General features: G+C 42.1%; 1 protein-coding gene across 4 annotated transcripts in view; it reads right to left on the bottom strand.

Annotated features, from left to right (window-relative positions):
- The window catches only part of MGAT4D (MGAT4 family member D), a 59,636-nt gene extending 36,829 nt beyond the window's left edge, over window positions 1–22,807 (bottom strand). For all 4 annotated transcript variants that reach the window (XR_006295385.1, XR_006295386.1, XR_006295387.1 and 1 more), the window contains exons 1-2: window positions 22,644–22,807; window positions 2,007–2,165 (exon numbers count right to left, since the gene is read on the bottom strand). Coding sequence is in view for 1 of the 4 variants with exons in the window: in XM_043568357.1 (XP_043424292.1) it covers window positions 2,007–2,165; window positions 22,644–22,737 (253 nt within the window). In the remaining 3 variants the exon portion in view is untranslated. The remainder of the gene's footprint in view (window positions 1–2,006; window positions 2,166–22,643) is intronic.
- Between the last annotated feature and the right edge of the window lie 1,816 nt (window positions 22,808–24,623).

Raw genomic sequence — 24,623 nt, 5'->3', positions numbered from 1 at the left:
TTGTACCATTCATTTGAATATACCTCTACAAATTTGAAACAGAAGAACAAAATTAAAAGACTCACATTATCTAATTTAATTCATAATACATAATACAGTAATCAAGACAGCGTAATATTGGGGTGGCTGGGTGGCTCAGTCAGTGAAGCATCCGACTCTTGATTTAGGTTCAGGTCACGATCTCACGGTTTGTGGGATCGAGCCCCATATCAGGTTCTGCGCTGACAATGTGGAGCCTGCTTAGGATTCTCTCTGCCTCTCTCTCTGCCCCTCCTCTGGTCTCTCTCTCTCTCTCTCTCTCTCTCTCTCTCTCTCTCAAAATAAATAAATAAGACAAAAAAAAAAGACAGCATGGTATTACATTAAAAAGAGATACACAGACCAATGGAATAGAATAGAGAATCCAGAAATATACCCATATAAATATTGTCAGTTGATTAAAAAAAAAGTACAAAGGTAATTCAATGCAGAAAGGACAATCTTTTTGACAAACGGTGCTAGAATACTTGGACACTCACATGAAAAAGACTGAATCCTGACCTATACTTCATACCATTTATAAAAACCAACTCAAAGACTTCATAGACCTAAATGTAAAGCCAAGACTATAAAATTAAAAACAAACATATAAAAGAAAATCTTCATGACCATGTTGTAGGTAGAGTTCTTAAAGATAACACAAAAACACAATAAAAAAGAAGAAAAATTGACAAATTAAGACTTCATCACAATTAAAAATGTTTGCTTTCTGAAGGACATGACAAGGAGAAGGAAAAGACTAGCTACAGATTGGGAGAAAACATTTCCAAATCACATATCCATCCGATATGTATTCAGGATATATATATATATATATATATATATATATATATATGCGCTAAAGAAAATTCTCGTCAAACAAAAAAACCTATATATGAATGTTTATGTACTTGTAATCGCCAAAAAATGAAAACCCAAATGTCCTTCAATTGACAAAAGAATAAACAAACTGCATCCAATCTACAACCATATAATGAAACGCTACCCAGCAATATAAAGGCAACAATTGGTCACATAACAACTAAGTGATTACCTGCAAAGAAAGCATATGTGTATCAATAGTATCATACAATTTATATATGTATCAATAGTATCATACAATTTTCTATAATACATAACAAAAAAGTAAAATACATGCTTTGATGTAGCTATATATAACATTCAATGCGTGCCTGTGTGTGTGCATGCACATGTGTGCATGTATATGGTTTATATATAAATTGGTCACGTAACAACTAAGTGAAAGAAATTAGTCTCCAGGGATTACACACTATATGATTCCATTTGTATGGCATCCTGGAAAAGGGAAAACTATAAGAACAGAGAACTAATAAGTGGTTGCAAGGAATTAAGAGCAGGGAGTACCTGGCTACAAAAGGAGAAACAGAGGCAGGACTTTTTATCCTGGAGAAATGGGAGCCAGTGCAGGATGATATACAGCAGAGTGAGCATTCACTGTCTATGGTGGAAATAGACAGGTGGGAACAAGTCTGGAGAGGGAAAAATAGAAGTGTTAGCAGTCATTCAGATGAAATATGAAGATGCCCTCACTAGAGCAGCAGAGATGGTGATAGGAAAATGTGGACAGATTTGTGAAGTACATAGGATTACCAACCTACAGGATTGCTTGCTGACTGAAATGGAAATAAGCAAGAGGGAGAGGGGAGGGGTCAGAGTGACCCTCAGGGCAATGGCTGTGTCTTTTGGATGGAACACGAAGGCGGTGCATTTCACACAGAAAACACAGGAAGACCATTTCTGGGCTACAGAGAAGAGGCGCATCAGTGCTATCTCTTACCTGATTTTTGTATGTCTCACAATAAAAGAGCAAGTACTAATTTAGTTCTAGTGGTTGGGGAGAAATGTCCTAAAATCAGAAAGCAGAAAATCTAAATTTCCAAACATAAAACACAAAACACAAAACCAACAAACAAACCACGACACACAAAAACAAAAGTAACACAAACCTAAGTCTGTGGACGTATTTTCTCTCTGTGTCATTTCATACTTCATTTTACTCAAGGCATTGATCAGCTCTTGGCGATTTCTTTCAGTTTTATTTTTTAAACGTAGAATTTTCTCCTTAAATTCCAAAATATGGTTTCTACAATTAATTAATTGATTACCTGCAAAGAAAGCATATGTGTACATGCTCATATATGTATCAGTACTATCATACAATTTTCTGTAATACATAACAAAAAAGTAAAATATATGCTTTGATGTAGCTATATATAACACTCTGTGTGCCTGTGTGTGTGTGTGTGTGTGCATGCACATGTGTGCATGTATATAGTTTATATATAAATATGTACATATGATACACATAAAAGGTTGGAGAAAGAGTAAGACATTAAAATAGTACTATCTGGAAGGTGGAATTATTATAAATAGTTTCTGCTTTATAACTCTGTGCTATTTAATATTTTCCAAATTTTTCATTTTGTGCACATATTAGATTTGTAATTAAAGGAAAAAACCAATTGAGCCAAAATACTGGCTTTTAAGAATTTATCTGAAGAAAACGACCAGAAATATATACACAGATTTGGCTCAAAGGATGTTTAATATGGGCAGCATTACTTATTATTGTAAGAAAATAAGAAACAACCATAATGCCCAACAATGGAAATATGTTAAATAAAGTACAGAATATCCTTTTTTTTTTAAGTTTATTTCGAGAAAGAGAGACAGAGAATGAGACAGAGAGAGAGAGAGAGAGAACGAGTGAGGGAGGGGCAGAGAGAGAGAGAGAGTGGGAGAGAGAGAATGAATCCCAAGCAGGTTCCACACTGTTGGTGCAGAGCTTGACATGGGCTTAATGTCACAAATCATGAGATCATGACCCGAGCCGAAATCAAGAGTTCAATACTTAACCTACTGAGCCACCCCGGTGCCTCCAGAATATCCTTTTAAAAGTTATATTGGCTCTGGTATTAAATCATATATAACTGAATCCTAGTTTTGCCACTTAACACCCAAGTGACCTTGGACAAGCTATTTAATGCTTGTTTTAGCCTATGTTCCTTCATATGCAAATGGATAAAAATCCCTGCCCCACGCCTGGGTAGCAAAGTTGGTTAAGCATCCAATTTCTTGATTTCAGCACAGGTCATGATCTCACAGTTTATGGGATCGAGCCCTGAGTTGGGCTCTGTGCTGACGGTGCAGGGCCTGCTTGGGATACTCTCTCTCTCTCCTCTGTCTCTCTCTTCCTCCCCCATTCACACATACATTCTCTCTCAAAATAAATAAATAAACTTAAAAAAAAATTCTTGCCCCAGAGTTGGGAAGAAGAAATGCAATAACGCATGTAAACCATGTGGGAAAGCACATGAAAAAAATGCTTTGATAAATGTGTGAGAAATTACTTATCAATGGGCTACTTTTTATTCATTTATCAATGCAATACTATGCAGCTATGAAAATCATCTTATATAAGAACATTATATTTAATGTTGCACAAACAACTGATTTTTGTTGTTTTATTTAATGTTTATTTATTTATTTTGAAAGAGTGAGAGAGCATGAACAGAGGAGGGCAGAGAGAGGGAGACAGAGAATCCCAAGCAGGCTCCTTGCTGTCAGTGCAGAGCCTGATGTGGGACTTGAATTCACAAACCGTGAGATCATGACCTGAGCTGAAATCAAGAGTCAGACGCTTAACTGACGGAACCACCCAGGTGCCCCAAAACAACTGTTTTTTAAAAACAAAACTGTACATAAAATCATTTCCTTTTTTCAAAAAAAATGTACAGATAGTAAAAAAGAAAAAGTATACAAGTTTACATGCTGTTAATATATAATCTTTAGTTTGTTGAATCACTTTTTGTTTCCTATTTTTATAAAATTCTTTTGTTCTATCATGCTGCATTGCTTCTATAATCAGAAAAAAAGTTAACAAATAAAATAATTAAACACCTTTTATGTGCCACCTACTGTGTGTCAAGGGACATACAGCAATAAAAAAAGATATGGTAGTTCTTGCCTTCAGGAAGTTTATAGGCTAATTGGTACAACTAAATTAATTGATAATTTAAATCATTGTGAGATTTCGGATGTTACAAATTTCCTTCTCCTTATTAGGGTTTTAACTTATTGGGTACACATAGATAACACCAGCCCCAAACACTGGCTGTCAGTTTTATTTGGGGCTGCCTGACAATGGGTACATTGCAGTGTGTGCTGGGATGTCCTATTTCCCTATCCAAGTTAACTTACCCCCACCCCATTATCAAAAGAGCTGCTGGACAACAGTGGGGCCACACCCACAAAGGGGGTGACTTGTCACATGTGCTCACTACTTTGGGGGAAAAAGCAGGGAGAACTGGCCCTTCTTTCATAGAGTACATAAGAGATGTTATAAGAGAAAGAGTCCAGAGATGGCCCAAGTTGCCTTTTTAAGGAAGCCATTCTGCCCCCCTGTCAGTGTGGTCTATAGAAGTCGAGTCTGACCAATTTCCCCATTCAGATGAATCTCTCTGTCTTCTGAGAGAGGTAATGAGCTTCTGAGAGAAGGCCCAAGTGGTCACTTTAAAATGGTCTTTCTAGAACGAAATGAAAGATGTCCCCATAAAAGAAAATATGAGCACAGCTGAATAAGGTTTCAGCCCCTAACTTGTAGTGATAATAGTATGCATAGAGGACAGAGCCCAGACAGCGGGGGGGGTGGTGGGGGGGGGGTGGGGGTGGGGGGGGTGGCAGGGGGCAGGGGGAGAAGACAGAGAAGCATTCTGGAGGATGTGCTGCCTGAGGGGACTCTGGAAGGAGTGTGAGTTAGGCAGTCAAGAGAAGCAAGGGAAATGTTCTATTTGGAACACTGTGTGCAAAATGCAAGGAAGCATTCAAAACATGGTCTCTATACCCCTAGAAGCTATTCAGTATCTCAAGGATAATAGTGGGAAAATTCAGAGGTGAAAACAGGAATCTGGTTCTGCTGATCGTTTTGATAAGCCATGATAAAGACCTTGAAGTTTTCCCTATACACCAGTGTTTCTCAAACTTTCTTCTAAAAACCCTCTAATGGCAGTAAATTTGAATAAAAGCGATGTGGGTGGAGGCGTAACCTGAAATAGCCCACCACAGTCATGAAATGTCTGTGAAGTTCTTTTAAAATGTGTGCAGTTTTGCAGCCCATTCTACGGTATATATTTGTTTTGTTTTGTTTTTCGGTTAAGTAATTTTCAGGGGTGCCTGGGTAGCTCAATCAGTTACACGTCAGACTCTCAATTCCGGCCCAGGTCATGATCTCGCAGTTCTTGAGTTCAAACCTCCTTGTCCAGTTCTGCAATGACATTATGGAGCCTGATTGGGATTCTCTCTCTCTTTGCCCCTCCCCTGCTCTCACGCACGCATGCTCTCTCTCTCAAAAGAAACCTTATACAAAAATTTTTAAAAATGATTTAATATTTGCCTATATTGTGAAATGGTCACCACAATAAATCTAGTTAAAATGTATTTGTTTTAATATAAAGATAATGGATGGAGTCATGTTCTGCCCTCCTCCCAACCTTTTTTTCCGATGACTTTACATACCTTGGAACATCACTACAGGCTACCACTTCAGTTGAGAAACACGGCTGAAGACTATCATGTGCAACGTGTGTTTTAGAAAGATCATTCTGGGGGTGCCTGGGTGGCTCAGCTGGTTAAGTGTCTGACCCGCTCAGGTCGTGATCTCACAGTTCCTGGGTTCAAGCCCTGCGTCAGGCTCTGTACTGATGGCTCGGAGCCTGGAGCCTGCTTTGGATTCTGTGTCTCCCTCTCTCTCTGCCCCTCCGCTGCTTGTGCTCTGTCTTGCTCTTTCTCAAAAGTAAATAAAAAACATTAAAAAAATTTTTTTCAGAAAGATCATTCTCGTAGCCATATATTGTTTCAGGAAGGCAAAACTGAGGCCAGAGAAACCACCATTTAGGAAACTACAGTGATAGCAGTTTCATGTGAGAGATGACCAAAGAATAAGCCATAGCAGAAAGGACTAGGAAGTAGGGGTTAAGATGAGAAATATCTGAGAACTTTCATTGGAAAGACTTTGCACTGACTGAAAGAGGGAGACTAGAATCCCTGCTAGGCTTCAGACATGACCACTAGATTTCTTCAGTCTGAATTGGGGGAACAGGAAAAGAGCAATTGTGATGCTTTTGAGGTTTCCAAATATGTGGCAAACATTTGAAGTTCAAGGGAGATATTAGGCTTTGAAGTTTAAGGGAGAGATTAGGGCTGGCATTATAGTGAGAGCAAAAGTAAGATTCACTTACAAAATGGAGTAAGAAAATGTAGTGATAAAAATACTGTCCCAGTCTTATCTCCTGCATGTTTCCTTTGTCCCTGCCTTGGCGCACATCAGCCTTAGCCTAGGGCAGAGGGTTCAGTCTTTGAAATCCAGCAGGGTGCCTAAGTGTCTGGTTCCCAGAAGTCTTGGATCCCCGGCCATGGGCAAAAGTGGCCCCTCTTGACAGCACTGTATGTCCATCTTGCTGGTTCCACTTACCTTTCAGATATGACAGCTTGGAACAAAACTTGTGTCTTGCCTGAATTCTACCTAACTGAAGATAGGAAGCAACTAGTAAACTGTAATATTCTAATACCTCCCTGCCAAGGCTCAATGGACCATCCACCCCAAGATACAACAGAGGGAAGTGAACCTGCTGCTTTGCTGCTCTCTAATAGGATGTTTTGTTTCTCCCCTTTGGGTTGGAGGGAGCCCCATCGCTCCTGTGCTCAATTGGCAGCCAGCTCCATCTCTAGGGTCTGTCACAACACCTCTCCGTCTCCAGTTACCTGTCACTGAATCTCTCAAATGCAACAGTTTCATGTTATATGGATTATCCTGCCAACAGGGACACCCATCAATAGAATAACACAAACAAACAAGTTGATTTGGGCTTTATGGATGGTTGGGCTGGCTGAAACAGGGCTGTGGAGGTTTAGGGAAAGACCCAACTGGCTGGCTAATCATCGCAGAGAATTGTGTAATTATGAGGAGTTCTGGCAGTCCTCGGCAATGTGTTGTACCCCACCCATGCACAAGTCCCTGGCCTTTTATGATACAACCAGCAGAACTCAAGGCTCTACACCTGCAGTCTTCACTAGTGACTGGCTGGTGGCACAAGATATATGGTGTCTTCCCTCCATCCACCTCCAAGGGAAGGCCAGACAAGAGTGAAAGACAAATGACAAGGGTGAAAAGGCACTGTCAGATCCAAGCCACAATTTCATCTGCACATTTCAATCACTCAGTCACGATTAGATGGAGGACTTGCTGCTCTGAACTAATTTTTTCTCAGCAGCCTTGTGAAGGCCTCCTAATTTGGGCCCCCGAATTGATCCAGCTGACCCAGTGAATAGGCAGATGTCTGGGACCGGTCAGTTTACTGGTTGGCAATTTGTGTGGGTTGTCACTGCCCTCACAGTGCAATACTAGGAATTTTGCATATTCTCTACAGATGGAAAGACGGGGCTATAGCTGAGAGATCACAAACCATTTGGTTTCAGTAGACAGTGGGGTGTGAAGAATAGAAGCAACTTGCTGTTTCTTCCTGCAACACGGTGACGAAGTGTTCAGAATTCATTTACGATTCCAAGGAAAGCCTGAGTTTTTCTTTGGGCAGGACTGCTCTTGTCAGGGGCTTCTACAGCTCACTAGCCAGAACAGTTGCCTGGCCACTCAATTCATTCACATGTTTAACAAATATTTATTAAACTAAATAATGTTACATGTCCTGTGGGTATCACAATGCACAGAACAGACAGAACTCCTGGTCCCCTTGGAACTTACATCCTACTGGAAGGAAAAAAAAAGAATAAGTGAATTATACATTTTATTAGAAAGATGGTAAGTACAAGAAAAATATAAAGCAGGGAAAAAGGATACAGAGTGTTGATGACGGCTGGGTTGGGGAGGTTTTAACTGTCAACAGGGTGATCAGAGAAGGCTTTTCTAAGGAGGTAACATGTGAGCACAGACAGGAACAAAGTAAAGGAAGGAATGCTGCAAGTAACTCTGGTGCAGCGGGAAGAGCATGTGCAAAAGCCCCGAGGCAGGAGTGCACCCATTACTTCCAGAAATAGCATGCAGCCCAGTGTGGTTGAAGCAAAATGAATGACAGGAAGAGTAGCAGGTGATAAAATCACAAAGCCACCGTTGTAAGGACTTTAGCTTTTACTTGAAACAAAGCGGAGACCCAACAGAAGTCCGTAAGCACAGACTCAAATAATCTGAATTACATCAGGACAGGTTCCTTCTATCTGCTGTGTGAAAAACAGAATTAGAGAAACTGAGACTGAAGAAGGGAGATCAGGGGAGAGATGTCTGTGGCTTAGAAAATAGTTAGGATAAGTGGTGAGGAATGGTTTAATTTTGGACATATTTTGAAGGGAAAGAAAATAGAATTTGCTGACATTGAATGTAGGACATGAAAAAAGAGACAATGATATTCTGAGCAACTAGAAGAAGGGAACAGTCATTTACTATGATGGAGAAGGTGAAGGGAGCAAGCTTTGGTGCGAATTCTAGGAGTCTGGCTGGAGATGTATGAGATTTGAGGTGCTTCTCACACATCTCAGTAGGTAGCTCCACACATGAGTCTGGCAGGAGGACTGGCCTGACCTGGACATATACATTTAGAGAGCCCTGTTTAGATTCAGGAGATCACTAGGGGAATGGGGATGAGTAGAGAAGAGATGAGGTCCAAGGGCTAAATCCTGGGGCACCCCAAGTTACAGGGTGAATAAATGAGAGAAGACAGTAACAAAGCTAAGACGGATTAGCCGGTGAGGCAAGAGGAAACTCGCATGTGTGTGAAATCCTGGAAACCAAGTGAGGAAAGTGTTTCAAGAAGACGAAAGGCATCAACTGTCAACTGCTGCTGAACAGGACGAGGGGGATGAGGACGGGGTGGACGGTGACTCAGCAGTGTGCAGTCGTCAGTGGCTGCGCAGCAGTGAAGTGAAAGCCTAGAGCTGGATGGGTTCAGGAGAAAGCAGGAGGAGAGGGCTTAGAGACAGGGCATCTAGACAACTCTTTCGAGGAGTTTTGCCATGAGCGGGGGTAGGATGATGGGCAGTAACTAGGGTGGGAGTGGAAGCGAGAGACAGAGAGAGAGAGTTCTTCATTTTCCTTCATAGGATGGGAAAGAAACACAATGTTTGTATACAGATGGATGTGATCTGGGAAAAGGGAGAAAACTGGAGATACGTGTGAAAGTAGACAAGAGGGAATGGCATCCGGTATGCGAGGGGAAGGTGGGCTTCAGCCAGAAGCACAGATAGTTGCAGCCATAATGGGACAGAACTCAGGGTGCCTGGCCCTTAGCTACCCCAACGATGGTGGGATTTCCACTGACTATGGAACTTCTGGAAGCTCTCTTCCCATTGCTTCTAGTTGTCAGTGAAATAGGAAGTACGGTCATCAGCTGAGAGTGAGGGGAGGAGAAGGTACTGGGGCCTGAAGAGAAAGAAGTATGGAATAGTTTCCTGGGAGAGCAGGAGGGCAGACAGGACAGGGAAATGTAGCATGGTTCTGATGCAGCCTCCGGGGCCTGCCGGAGTGCAGGGGGTCATGAATTCGAAGTGAGACCGTCACTGTGGCTGTTTATTTCACTCCAGCCACATTCAGTCATCAGGAGGCAGATGCAGAGTAAAAGGAGGACAGGATTTCACCAGGGTGTGATTTAGCCAAGTGGATATAACTGACAAAGAACCAAGGGACTTGAGCGTGTACACTAGGGAGCTGTTATAATGATCGTCCACGGAATCGAAACCTGATGAGGAAGAACACAGTGAGGGGGAGGCATGTGAAAAGGTAGATGAATCAACAGATTGTAGGTCTCGGTGTGTCAAAAGATTACAGTAGTTGGGGTGCTAAAGACAACGGCCTGGAAATTTGGGAGGTGGTGGTCAGAGATTTGGTTGCATGAAATGGAGATTACGGAAACATGGCAATTATTGCTAATGAGGGAGAGTGACCCGAGAGTTTAAAGATGATTGCAGAAGGAGAGAAAGTGGGGTATCACTTGATATCATCAGGGTAAATAATGAGGCATCTTGGGAAGAAAGGTGAGAGAAAGATTTGGAAGCAACAATGAGAGGGAAGGCGGGCATCTACCCTACCTTGAGTACAAACGGTGTGGGAGAGAAAACACCACTCTTTGAGAACAGTGTCCTCAGGCAAGTGTCCTCAGTGTCTCAGAAGCAGTGTCCTCAGGCAAGAGCTAATTTCAGTGAAAGAAAGAGGGCAAAAGAAACTTTAAGGGATGAAGACATAGACAATGCTCATAATGGCCGTGAGCTCTAGTGAGCAGTCAAGGCTTTTGGGCATTGGGAAGGCTGGGGAGTAGAACTGGAAAGGCGGGGGGCACAATGTGTAGAACCATGTGTGGATTAGAGTCCAGAAGAGGATTAACGTGGGAGTCAGGGGCTGGGATAAAGGGCTTAATGAGATCAACCTTGATCGTCTCAACGTAGAATGTGGGACAACATTGTGAGCGTTGGGAAGACAGACGGATGTGTATCTATCTTGTCAGGGGCTCCAGGAACACCGCTGTTCTTTCTTGAGCTTTATTGATGGAGGTGTGAGGGCGAAGGGTGGGTGTCTTACTCTGACCATTAGGGTCTCTGGGACTCTCTTTTGCCCCTGAGGACAGAGGCATTGAGACTGGGAGGAGAGGTCTTAACTCTGAGCACATGCAGCTCCCTATTGAATTAGCTGCAGTCTTGGAAGTCAAGTAATTTTGGGTGATGCATTGCAGGCCCAAACAATATCACAGCTCTGTAAGTGAAAAAGAGGCTGAGTTTGCACATGGATGAGCAATCCGTGGTGTTTGCCATAGTCAGGGAGATAAGAGATAGCCCAAAGAAGTTGGGAGCCTATAATGGGTGTGTGTGTGTGTGTGTGTGTGTGTGTGTGTGTGTCTGCCTGTCTGTCTCATCTCCTCTTCCCTCTTTCTCTCACTTTCCTTCATTCCTTCTCCATGAAGTTGCTACAGTAACACAAGACTCAGGAGCCAATTCTGCCTAATGAATAATGAAGAGCAATGAGTTGGAAGGAACCCAAAGCCTTGAATGAAGTTAGGGAGAAGAGTCTCCCTACCAGCCTATTATTTAAATGTTAAACCGCTGCTGTTTTGGATACCTGTTAACACATTGGAACTTGCATTCTAATGGATACAAAGCAACTAGAATATGGCCCAGAGAAAATAAGGGAACAGGGGCCCCAACTGGCTCAGTCAGAAGAGTACCATCTTGGGGTCATGAGTTCCTGCTTCATGTGGAGAGTAGAGATTACTTAAATAAATAAAACTTTTGAAAAAAGACAAGAAGAAAAGAAGGGAACAGAGCAGCTTCCAATCTTGGCTGCTTTGTTAAAATATTTAAACATTTAATTAGATAAGCAATTCATAGGTTGAAACACACACACACACACACACACGATAATCACCTCTAATGTTTTGTTTTACATGGTTCTAGACTTTAACCTACTTTTTTTTCTGTCATATAAAAATCAGATAGAATAATGCAGGGGAAAAGGCATTAAGTTAAAGTGATTCCCTTTAGGCTGAAAAAGGTATAATCTATGATGAAAACAACATAGTTATTTTTTAAGTAGTCAAATACCAAAATACATAAAGAAAAAACTATTAGAGACAAGAATATAGGATATTGTATTTCAATTAGGAAAAGCATAGGAAATGGCTAACAGTTTGGATAGAAAAAAGGTAAATTCACAGTTTGGAAAATAAATTTCAGGTGGTTTTTTTTTAATTAGGGTAAAAGATGAAACTGTAAAAGTGATGGTGGTATTTTTGGGTAGAAACACGTAATACTTTTTTCATTCATCTGCCTCGTATGAACCAAGGGCACACACTGTCCAGCCAGTGTCAAAACTGGATAATGCCACTCCCCTGCTCAAAATCCTCCAGAGATTTCTCCTCACACTTAGTAAAATCAGCAAAGCCCTCACCATGACAGGATCAGTCCTCTGACCCTCCCTGGCTTCATCTCCTACCTGTTCTGCCCCACTCAGAGGGAGCTCAGCTCCAGCCACATTGGTGGCTGTTCCTCACAGGAATCACCCTCCTACCTTGGGGCTTTGACTTTTGCAATTTCCTGAGCAGGCAATGTTTGTCCCCCAGATATTGATATGGCTAGAGTTTTCCAATTTCATTCAGTTTTCTGTTAAAATGTTACCTCCTCTGAGAAGCCTACCCTGCCACCCTACATGAAACAGTACCCCTTTCTCACTCCTCTTACCCTTCCCCATCCCCAAATTTCTCATCACTACCAGACTTTCTATTATGTATATGCTGTTGGGGTTTTTTGTTTGTTTGTTTTTGTTTTTTGTATTTACTGTTTTTATGTGTCTCTCCAGAGCTCTTTAGAATGCAAGCTTGAGAATAGCAAGAATTTGGGGGGTTTTGGTACTAAATTCCCAATGTTCGAAACAGTAATAGGCATATAGCCCCTCACAAATATATGCTGAAATGAATGAACAAATTAATGCATGGACTTGCCAACATAGTAACTGAGTGATTTTTTAAAAAAAAATTTTTAATGTTTGTTTATTTTTGACAGAGAGACAAAGACAGAGAGAGAGAGAGAGAGAGAGAGAGAGAGAGAGAGAGAGAGAATGAGTGGGGGAGGGGCAGAGAGAGAAAGGGAGACACAGAATCTGAAGCAGGCTCCAGGCTCTGAGCTGTCAGCACAGAGCCTGAGGTGGAGCTCGAACTCACAGACGGAGAGATCATGACCTGAGCCGAAGTCGGACGCTCAACTGACTGAGCCACCCAGGTGCCCCTTTTTTAATTTTTTAAATGTTTATTTATTTGAGTGATTTTTAAACTGAATTGTGCTTTAATCAAAAGAACTGCAGCTATCCCAGATAAATCTTGAATATTCATAAGGTAGATACTGCTTGAAGATTTTTACAAACTTTAGAAGTAGACATAGTTTAACCAGTATAACACTATTCCTGGGGCTCCTGGAGTGATACGCTCTTTGCAAATTGGATCATGTGTTTGAAATTGATACATCATGGGTGATGCAACATGTCTAAGCTTCCCCAATGTAAGTCAGTCCCTGAGGGATCAATTTGGTAAACATGAAAAGAAAGAGTTTTCTCTAGAGGAAACAGTATTTGCAGAAACATCCATGCAAAAAAGGTAAAAGAGATATTCCCTAGTCTTACATCTGCTTCTTATATATTTTTACTTGATAATTCAACAAGAAAAATATTTATATTATTTGTGTATTCATTCAGGTATTTTGTGAGGATGAAATGTTATAAAAATATGTTGCAAAGGTTTGAAATTAATAATAATATGATGTTTTGAGTCAATTGTGGTGAAATTATAAAAACAGACACCAGTCCATGTGTGCAATGGGCCAATGTGACTTCCACCCATCAGAAAGGGGCCAGGTGAGGTCCTAAGTACCACTGACTTTTGCAAGAGTCTGAGGCACAGCCCCCCAGTAGAAATAAAACGTAAGACTCTTTTGTAATTTAAAATTTTCTGTAGCCACATTTAAAAAAGTAAGAAGAAGCAAGGTAATTGTAAAGAATATATTTAATGTAATTCAATATACCTGAAACATATAATTACCATAAAAAATAATTAATGGAATAGTTTACATTCTATTTGTACTAAGTAGACTAAATCCTGTGTATATTTTATACTTGTAGTACATCTTCATTTGCATGCTAAATTTTAATGGTAACTGACCTGCAGTCTTACCAAAACAATAAAACTTTGCTTAGTGGAGAAATATTTTGCACTGCTTCAATCCTTACATTTAAATTAGTTAAAATAAAACAAAATTTAAAATTCAGTGCCTCAGTTGCACTAACCATATTTCAAGTGCTCAACAGCCACCTAGTTAGGGGTCACCATACTGGACAGCAGGTCTATGGCACCAGCTGTGAGGTTATTACAAATGCAGTATCTCACGGGGCACCTGGGTGGCTCAGTCAGTTAAGCATCTGAATCTTGGTTTTGGCTCAGGTCATGATCTCGCAGTTCTGTGAGTTCAAGCAGACTGTTAGTGCAGAGCTTGCTTGGGATTCTCTCTCTCTCTTCTCTCTGCCCCTCCCCTGCTCGTGTTCTCTTTCTCTCTCCCTCTCTTTCTCAAAATAAATAAAAAATAAACTTGAAAAAAAAAGGGAAATGCAGTATTTCAAACTGCACCCCAGACTTACTGAGTCAGAATCTGAACTTCAATAAGATTCACAGGTGACTGGTATGCACGTTCAAATTTGAGAAGCACTGTTATCAGTCTCTTTAATTGTTTTATCTTTCTCATCATTGGCTTTACCATAGTGTAGATCATTATTGCTTCTGGTTGCGCTATTGTAACTGCCTCTTAATTAGTCTCTCACCGCCAATCCACACTTAATCTTCTGGAAATACTTCCCAAAGACTTTAAATGGTTCTCTGAATGTTTACTGAATAAAGTCCAAACTGCTTGCCTTAGTATGCAAGGTCCTATCCATATGGCCATGACCTGACTTTCCCAGTCTGTTTCATTCACTAAATACCTCCAGCAATGAGAAGCATCCCAGGGTCTGCATTCTTTCTGCCATGTAATACTTACCACGTGTCATTTCACTGAGCTATGTGAAAGGTAAACAAACATGGATAAGTCAGGTTCCTGCTCTAAATTACCTGACAAGACATGGGGGAAGGAGCGTATATTTAAACAACCAGTTAATGTAACTGTGAAAACAGAGTTAACTCAAATACAGAGGCAAAGGGAGGCAGAAATGCTTAACTAGTAAGGAAGACTGAGGAGTGGGGGAGGGAGGGAAAAAGGTCTCAGAGCAGAGGAAATATTTGAGAATTTGAAGAATGTATAGAATTTTTGCAACACAGCAAAGGGCAGAGAAGGCCATTTCAAACTAAGAAAATAACAACATAAATGCATAAATATGAAATGGCAAGACGTTCTGAGGGGAAAGCAAGTAATTCACTCGGGGTAGAAAGAAAGGAAAACGAACGGCATGAAGTGAAAGTATTGGCAGACCACTTCAAATTTATTATTCATTTATTTGTACCGAACATGGTTCCAAAGAAAGACTATCTGAGGCAGCTGGTAGGAGATGAAGTTAAAAAGGTACAATACATTTTGGATTATTCCAGTCCACATAGACTGCAATAATCAAATTACACTACGAACCATGAGCTTTGAACTCTCTCTGAGTGGTCCCTCTGTGCATGAGATTTTTATGATGAACTATTTCAGACATTGCAAAGAGTATGTAAAACAGTCTGAGACAAGAATGAACATCCATGAAGTCACTACCTTAGACTTAAAAATATTCTGTCTGTTTCCTTCCAAGATCATGTTCCCCTTCCTCCCCACTCCCAGATCAGCAGAATTTTGAATTTTGTATTAATCATCCATTGCTTTTAAGTTTTACCACTTTTGCAAGCTGATTCACATTTGTTTTTAGACATTAGTCAAAAAATAATACTTTATGTATTCTTCTATACTTGTTCCTTTTGCTTAATTTATGTTTTTGAAATCAATCCAGGGGCGCTTGGGTGGCTCAGTCGGTTGAGCGTCCGACTTCAGCTCAGGTCATCATCTCACGGTCCGTGAGTTCGAGCCCCACGTCAGGCTCTGTGCTGACAGCTCAGAGCCTGGAGCCTGTTTCAGATTCTGTGTCTCCCTCTCTCTCTGACCCTCCCCCGCTCATGCTCTGTCTCTCTCTGTCTCAAGAGTAAATAAACATTAAAAAAAAAAAATTAAAAAAAAAAAAGAAAAAAAAGAAATCAATCCATACTGGTAAGTCAAGCTCTAGTTCATTCATTTTTACTACATTAAATGTGCCATTGTTTTGAACATACAACAACATATTTACCTCTTCTACCCTTGCTGAACACTTACAAAAAATGCAACCAAGAATACACCACATATGTATGTTCAAGAATTTCCCTTGGATATATCTGGTGGTAGGGACGTTATTTTAAACACTGAACAACGTGTATGGCCTGGGTACTGATCACCAAGAAGAGGACTTGGCCATAAACCACTGAGTAAAGCTGCGCACCAGTGTCAGCCCTGACTAGCAGAAAAATTGCTAGGACAGAGGAAATGCACGTCACAGAATGAAAGTGATTGAATGTATACGCCCCACTCCCAAGGGGAGTGTGTGTAAATTCCTGCACTTCCATATCCTCACCAAATGTCTGATTTCCTAAATTTAAAAATCTGAAAGGTATGAAAGGGTATCTTGTGTTTTTAACTTGCATTTCCTTAATTGCTAATGAAGTCCTCCATGTTTATTCAACATTTATGTTACACTTGCCCTTAGAGCCTACTTTGCTGATAACAATATAGCTATACCAACCTTCTTTTGGTTCAGGTTGCTGATATAAATTTTTCCATCCCTTTCCCAACATTTCCAGGTCTTTGAAGTTCAAATGTATCCCTTGTAAACAACGTTAAGTTTGGTTTTGTTTTTATATCCAGTCAGAAAATACTGTAATTTCCTCTTTGGAGCATTTACTATAATGAGTGATATTGTTATGCATTATTTTGCTATTAGTTTAGTAGTCAGACTAGATTTCAACCTGAGTCCTTGACTTATTGCAGTCTCATACAAATTCTTACATTCTCACTTTTCAACAGTGCTGCTAGTCTGTACCATTTAACTCCACTGACCCCTCTCCTATCTTGTGATTGTTGTCATGCATTGTTGTTCTAGATATACTTTAAATTCCACAAGACATTCCAATTATTGTCTTTTTCTTTAATTTTTTTTTAACGTTTATTCATTTTTGAGAGAGAGAGAGACAGAGCATGAACAGGGGAGGGGCAGAGAGAGAGGGAAACACAGAATCTGAAACAGGCTTCAGGCTCTGAGCTGTCAGCACAGAGCCCGACGCGGGGCTCGAACTCACGGACCGTGAGATCATGACCTGAGCCGAAGTCGGATGCTTAACCGACCAAGCCACCCAGGCGCCCCTCCAATTATTGTCTTGAATGGACCCCATTTGCATCCTGGACTCTGCTGATGTAGAGCTACAGCTGGGACCACTCTCCTCACCACTTCTGCTCCATGGCATTCTGTACGCATATTCTCACAAGGTCATACACTTTGGTATTTATGTACATACTACAACACATATAGTTACAACAGTATATACTATGTACTTATCCCGCTTGGATGGGATGGAGGCTGCTTTCCCTCTACCAACGGTAGAAAGTGAGACCCCAAGAAATTCATTTATAAAGTTTGGGTGCTCCAGAATGAGCCCTCTTTCCACCAAGTCAATGGCTGGAGAGCATTTCTACCCTGAAAATTGCTGAACTGCCAAACTAACAAAATGTCTCATGCTGACAGATGAAAAGGGGCAGGAGAGTGGGAGAGAAATTGCTAAGCTAAGAGAAAACATCTGTGAAGTACCCTGCATGCAGCTAGAAATGGCAAAGATGCATGAGTCAGCTATGGCTCAAGTGCATACTGCAGGTCCTGAAGAGGGCCACCTGCTAGGCAACAAAGTCCTAGCAACAAGAGGCTGTGGCAAGGGCAGCACGAGGAAGGGGGCCCTCAGGCAGATGGATACCCCACACCAGGGAATGGGAAGTGAGGAGACCCCAGCAGATCTCAGAAGTAGTCACAAACTACTGCGTAAGAGTCAGCACTGGATTTCTGCCACACATAAGCACTCTCCAGAGAGACCGAAACCATCAGGCTGCCATCATGCAAGGAAACCTCTGTCCCTGCACCCCTTCCCACCCCAATACCACAGGGGTACAGAGCAAGGGTGGAGGAAGGGTGCAGCAGATTATATTTTCCAAAGATGGCTACAACAGTATCTCCCACAGCAAATGCTCTTCTGCAGTCACCCGTCAAGAGTTATTCAGTTTCTCTGTTCCCTCGATTCTGGGCGAACCCATGATGGTTTTAAACAGACAGCAGGGGCGCCTGGGTAGCTCAGTCGGTTAAGCGGCCGACTTCGGCTCCGGTCATGATCTCGCGGTCTGTGAGTTCGAGCCCCACGTCGGGCTCTGTGCTGACAGCTCAGAGCCTGGAGCCTGTTTCGGATTCTGTGTCTCCCTCTCTCTGACCCTCCCCCGTTCATGCTCTGTCTCTCTCTGTCTCAAAAATAAATAAACGTTAAAAAAAAAAAAAACAGACCAGCAGACCACGGCAGAAGTAAGGCAGTACTAATTTGGGGGGCAGTTTCCTAACTGGCTTGGAAACTAACACTTCCTGCCTTTTGAAGGGTAGTTGCCTTATAAAAAGTAAAACTCTGCTGAGACCACAATGCTATGAGGAGCCCAGGCCAAGTGGAGAGGCCATGGAGGATAAGCCACCATGTGGGGAGACAAGAGAAATGCCAGAGTGAGAAAGCCTCTTAGGAGATCCTCCAGCCCCAAGGACCCCAGCGATACCACTGCAGATCACAAATCGCTCAGCAGAGCTCATCCTAAATTTCTGATTTAAATTTCTTTGTAAACCAAGAGTTAAACAAAATTATTGTTTTTAAGCCACTAAGATTTGGGGAAGTTTTACACCAATCCCAGGACAAGTGTCTCAGAACACATCTTTCTTCTCTTGCCACGGAGTTTTCCTAGAACCACAAGACTGGTCTGTCCCATAGGAAAAGGAAAAGAAAGCCCTTAATTAACTATGAGGTTAAAGTTCTAAAAAGAATGGGATAGGGTCTCTAGTAACAGGAATGAGACTGTTTGAATAACCAAAAATAAACAAAAGAGATACAGAATACGTCTTAAATATCACTATGAATCTCTGTGCCAACAGAATAGGGTGTTTGATGGAACGTGCATGGGCAATTATTGGAAAAACAAAAGTCACTCATATTTATAACCCTCACAAGTTGAACTGCTTTTAAAAATCAGTTACAAGGGGTATGGGGTGGCGCCTGGATGATTCAGTTGGTTAAGGGTCTGACTCAGGTCATGACCTCATGGTCCGTGGGATCAAGTCCCACATCGGGCTCTTTGCTATTAGCTTGGGATCCTCTCTCCTCTCTATGACCCTCCCCTGTTTGTACTCTCTTTCTCTCTCTCTCTCTCTCTCTCTCTCTCTCTCTCTCTCTCTCTCTCATTAAATGAATATTTTTAAAAAGTCAATTACAGGGGTGCCTGGGTGGCTCAGTTGGTTGAGCATCCAGCTCTTGGTTTCAGCTCAGGTCATGGTCTCACAGTTTCGTGAGTTCAAGCTCTGCATCTGGCTCTGTGCTGGCAGCACGGAGCTGCTTGGGATTCTCTCTCCCTCCCTCTCTTTCTGCCCCTTCCCTGCTCACACAGTCTCTGTCTCTCTCAAAATAAGTAAACTTAAAGTAAATCAATTACATATGTCTGTAAGAGTACTGGCATTTATTTTAAAGTGTCTTAAAAATGCATTCTGATTGTTTCTATATTCTCAAGTGAACTGAGTACCATATGCTTCCTATCATTTCAGTGTTCTTGCTTTCATATTTACACTGTACAAATTCTTTTGATTTTTAATAACTTTATACATACAAAAGAAAAATGTGGAATACATAGGTAAGCTCTGTAGCATAATGTGAAATGAACCCAGGTAACCTATCACCCAAGCTACTAACTAGAACACCGCCCAGTGCCTTTGCTTCCAAGAGTGGATCCCTGTCCCATCCCATGTCACTAATGTCACTACTCTCCTGAGCTGTTTATTGTTCCTTTGCTTTTGAGTACAGTTTTTATCAACTTATATATGTCCCTTCACTATGTGCTATTTAGTTTGGCTTGTTCCTGGACTCTGTGTGCTGACATCCGGTCTTCATGTGCCCCTTCTAGATCCTCTTTGGTTTGATTAAAACCAGAAGTCTGCTACTTGTCCCAGACTTCCTTACCAGCCATGCTCTCATCACATTTTGCCAAGGGGAGGCAGTTGTGCCAGACTGGAGGCTGCAAAAAGGTGGAGGCCTCCTGCTTCTGGTGGTTCCTCCACCGAACTGCTAGCTCCTGCTGGAGTGTCAGATGTTCAGGCAGCAGCAGGCCAACTGCAGCCCCACTATTGCCAATGGGAGTGGCAGGCCAGGGCTGGCTTTTCCAGGGAGGTAGCTTTTCCATGGGCAGTGGCACTAAATGCTGCATTACCCAGAAACACACTCAGGAGAGGATCTGGAATTGGTTATCTGCCCTACATGGGCTTATGTGCCCTACTTGGGCTTAAATGCAGGGATAGCCTACCACCTGCCAGAGAAGACGCGATACTGGAAGTCTGGGACAGGCACTGGCAAAACACTTATCTAAGTGGTCTTCTGTGCTTGACCGGGAAGTGCCTTCTCAGACTGTAGCCTGCAGAGGAAGTGGCTGCGGCATTCACCAATAATATAGGAATGAGGACTTTAAGGATTACAAGTGGATGGGTGTTTCTTCCTGTACTGAAGAACTTCATGAGCATTTCTGACACTGTGAAACTCTCCTCCTTGAAATATTTTCTTGGCTCTCTCAGTTTCCTAGTTTTTCCTTGACTTTGAAATGTTAGTATTCCCCAGGGCTCAGTCTTTGGAATCTTTCCTTATCTATGTCAACTCCCTATATGATCTCATCCAATCTCGTAGCTTTAAATACTGTATGCTGACAGCTCTCCAATTTTTGTCCCCAGTCCTGACCCAGAATGACATAGCCAATCTCCTATTAATACTTTCATTGGGATGTCTAATAGGCGCCATGGAAATACTCATTTCACCCCGATCTGCCCTTGTCCCAGCCTTCACCATTCCAGTACATGGCACCTCCACTTCTCCAGTTGTCTGAAGTCCACAGTTTCATTTTAATAATATTAACTGTATTAAAATGCCTTCTGAGGTTACTAAAGTGAATTGCCTTCCAAAATTGCTAGAAAAAGGAGTTTATGTTTTGCTTTCTCATTATGAGTTATGATTTATTTATTTTTGTTATAAAAGTGCAAATTGTTTATTGTCCTGAAGTACATAAAAACACATTTGGCTAACGTTCCTTATAGAAAATGAAACAGAGAGAAAGTGTACAAAATGATCAAATATTAGTAGCATAAATCAGATCAATTAATACACATGTCTAATCTCTGAAACAAACGGAATAGAATGTCGATATTGTGTGTACCTGACAAAATTAAGTGTTAATTAGAGGAATAAACCACTTCCACACTTGATCCTTGACACTACCACCAAGGTTACTTTGTGTGAACTTGAGTCATAAGTGTGTTTAGTAAGAATGAAAATTCGGTGTGCCTGGGTGGCTCAGTCCAGTAGGCCTCCCACTCTTGATTCTGGCTCAGGTCATGATCTCACAGTGTGTAAGTTTGAGCCCCAGGTCAGGCTCTGTGCTGACAGCATGGAGCCTGCTTGGGATTCTCTCTCTCCCTCTCTCTCTCCCTGCCCCTCCTCCTGCTTGTGTGCTCTCTAAATAAATAAATAAACAAACATTAAAAAAATGAATGAAAATTTAACCTGAAACAACCTAAGAGCAATCGTGGAAGACTTAATATGTTTACAGGGATTCTTGAGCTTAAATTCAAAATCCAATTATATGGACGCTAAAATGTTACACTAGACATTGGATAAGAAGAGCTGGAAGATAAAATACAGGAAATCTAGTTAAAACTTATTTTTAAATTAAGTTTTTAAAACTTAATTTTTAAATTATAATTTTAATAATTAATTTAACTAATTAATTAATTTAATTAATTAATTAGTTAAATTAATTAATTAATTTTTAAAACTTATTTTTAAAAAGAGAGCGAGCGAGTGGGAGAGAGGGGCAGAGGGAAAGAGAATCCTAAGCAGGTTCCAAGCTCGGCGCCAAGCAGGTGGGGGTGGGAGGGCTTGATCCCACAACCCTGGGATCACGACCTGAGCCAAAATCAAGGGTCAGACGGATGCTCAACTGACTGACTACGCCACCCAGGAGTCCTACCTCCCACCTCAACCCCCGTGCAATGTTCATACTAAAAACTTACTCATTGTTTATCTAAAGTTCAAATTTCACTGGGCAAATTTCAAATTGAGAACCCCATAAACAAAATGAATTAAAATCTTGGTGTTTCAAAGTTGCAACGCAAGACACATGGCCCACTTGAGAATGTTCGGCTGCTATACCAGTGCTCTAAGTTGTCTCTCTCCATCATCTCACCCCTTTTCGGCTTCGCAAAAAAATACTCTCGGGAGCCTTCAAAGGTGGCTCCATAATCTAACGGTGGAACACGAAAGTGGAAAGGGTTCTTAAGTCGGACATTCACCCGTTTCTGGAAACGATGGGAAAGAGGAAGACGCTGGTGGCGGCAGGGAATCAGGGAACACCCTGGGCCGTTGAACCTTGGGAGGGAAACCGAGTGCGCAGGCAAGAGGGCGTCGGGAGGTCCCCGCAGGCCAATCGGTTAGCGCGCGCGCCTGGCGGGGGTCGCCGCCGCTGGGGTAAACTAGGGGCGTCCGTTATAGCTTAACCGCCGGTCGGACAGGAGCCTGGGGTCGGGGGTAGGGCTACAATTGTAAAACACCTTATAGGAGAGTGGGTGACAGTGTCAGGCTCTCACGTCGCCCCCCTTCTCTTCCACCCGGCCGCCCCGGCAATCCCGGAGCCCCGAAGCCGAAGGGGCGGCAAAGGGGGCAGAGAAGCCACCCTCAGCTTACTAGTTTGAGTCATCCTGGAGATGCAGAAGCAGGAGAAGCTGAAAAGCACGAAGGCGGCCAGCGCGATCAGCACGTTCACGTGCTTAGTCCTCATGGAGCCGGCCTGACGCGGGCGACGGCGGCGCGGCGAGTGGGGACAACAAGCAGCGCCCCCCGCAGCGGAGGATGAGCGCGCGCCGCCGCGCCTGCGCCTCTGGACGCGCGCTCCCGCGCCCCCTTGCCCTCCCTGTGTCGGTGAAGACCTCAGCACGCCTGTCCTTCGGCTCAGCACTTAGCATCCCGAACCCCTTGCTAGGACTAAGGGTAGTTAAATGCCATCAACTATGGGAAAGCTCTGCACTGCTTGGCACAGTGGTGGGTGCTCAGTAACTGTTAATTTATTTTCCTGTAGCAGTGACTTTTGTGCCAGACCCTAGGCTAAGCAGTTTGCATGTATTAGCTGGGTAAATCCTCACATCCCAATTTTTTTAAGGTAATAAAGATAATAGTATCTAATATGCTATTGGTATCTTTTACCTTGAAAGAAAGGAGCCGTTGTGAATTTAAGCTACAGGATACACAGCTGGAAGTAGTTCTGCTACAAACCTTGTACATAGATAAGAAGTTTATAAATAAAAGTTCCTAAATAAAATATGTACCTTTAGCTTTAAATGAAAGCCATCAAATGCCCAAATAACTTAGGGGGCTTAGATTTTTGTGTGGGAAATGGCCAACACCAGACTTTCAGCTTTATCCCTTTATCTTTTATATTTTGGTAACCGCCCCCCCCCCAAAAAAGGATGAAGGAGTCAACTATTGTAAAAAAAAAAAAAAAAGTTATATATACAATGAGCACTGCAAGGGAGGTTTGCTAACCTTTGCCAAGTTCAAGATATCAGTTTCTCAGCCCTTTACAAACCAAGGCTGGGAAACACTAGGAGAAAATCAGTAGGGTGAGACTCTTTGGGCTCCATGAACCGTGGTTTGCTATTGGGTTCTCCACACTGAGCAATCTTCTTATTGTCAGTGTCTGGTTATAAGCGTTTTACTTCAAACCAGCACTATACCACTGGATGGGCTAGTTTCTGGCTCCTTGAAAGAAGAAACGTTTGAACACATATCAGCGTAACGATGCCATTGTAAGCTGTGTTTTCTCATGTGATGATGGCCAGGAGTTGTGACCTTCAGTTGAGCAGTGACCCAGCCAGGTCCCAGGAATGGCAGCTGGAAGAGACACCTCAACTTCATTCTCCTTCATCCCTTTGGTCCCTTGCCAGTTCCTCCCATTAGCTAACCTCTACTGGAAGCCAGAAGGCAAGGAAGTTCTGTGCATTGTATTAGATCTAAAGAACTGCCTCCTGTAGAGTAGACTGACATGTGGGAAGAAGCTATCCAGCGCAAGATATCTCCAAATTCAATAGCTCATAGTCCTCTTACTTGGTCTCCAGTTTCACACCTCTCAGCTTTTTGTTGGAAAGCAAACGATGTCACAATCCACTAGCAGTATCCAGGGAAAGTTTTTAATCCTCTCTGAGCTAGTGTTCCCCGACAGAAAGATGGGATGAATAGTATCTGTCCAAGGTTGCTAAATTAAATAACATTCAAAACCAGTTAGTGGGGCGCCTGGGTGGCGCAGTCGGTTAAGCGTCCGACTTCAGCCAGGTCACGATCTCGCGGTCCGTGAGTTCGAGCCCCGCGTCAGGCTCTGGGCTGATGGCTCAGAGCCTGGAGCCTGTTTCTGATTCTGTGTCTCCCTCTCTCTCTGCCCCTCCCCCGTTCATGCTCTGTCTCTCTCTGTCCCAAAAATGAATAAACGTTGAAAAAAAATTAAAAAAAAAAACCAGTTAGCATATTTCTTGTCATTATGTAATGCTCAATACATTTTGGTTTTCTGTTGTTGCTCATCAGAGCAATATTCATTTTCTCACTAATTCTATTATTTTTTCTGTGGCAGTCTCCCTGCTCAAAAATCCTTCAGCAACTCTGTGTTAAAAATGAAAA

This window comes from Prionailurus bengalensis, chromosome B1 (assembly GCF_016509475.1).
Source record: "Prionailurus bengalensis isolate Pbe53 chromosome B1, Fcat_Pben_1.1_paternal_pri, whole genome shotgun sequence".
NCBI classification, from domain to species: Eukaryota; Metazoa; Chordata; class Mammalia; order Carnivora; family Felidae; genus Prionailurus; species Prionailurus bengalensis.
This window is presented reverse-complemented; position numbering and strand designations above follow the sequence as displayed.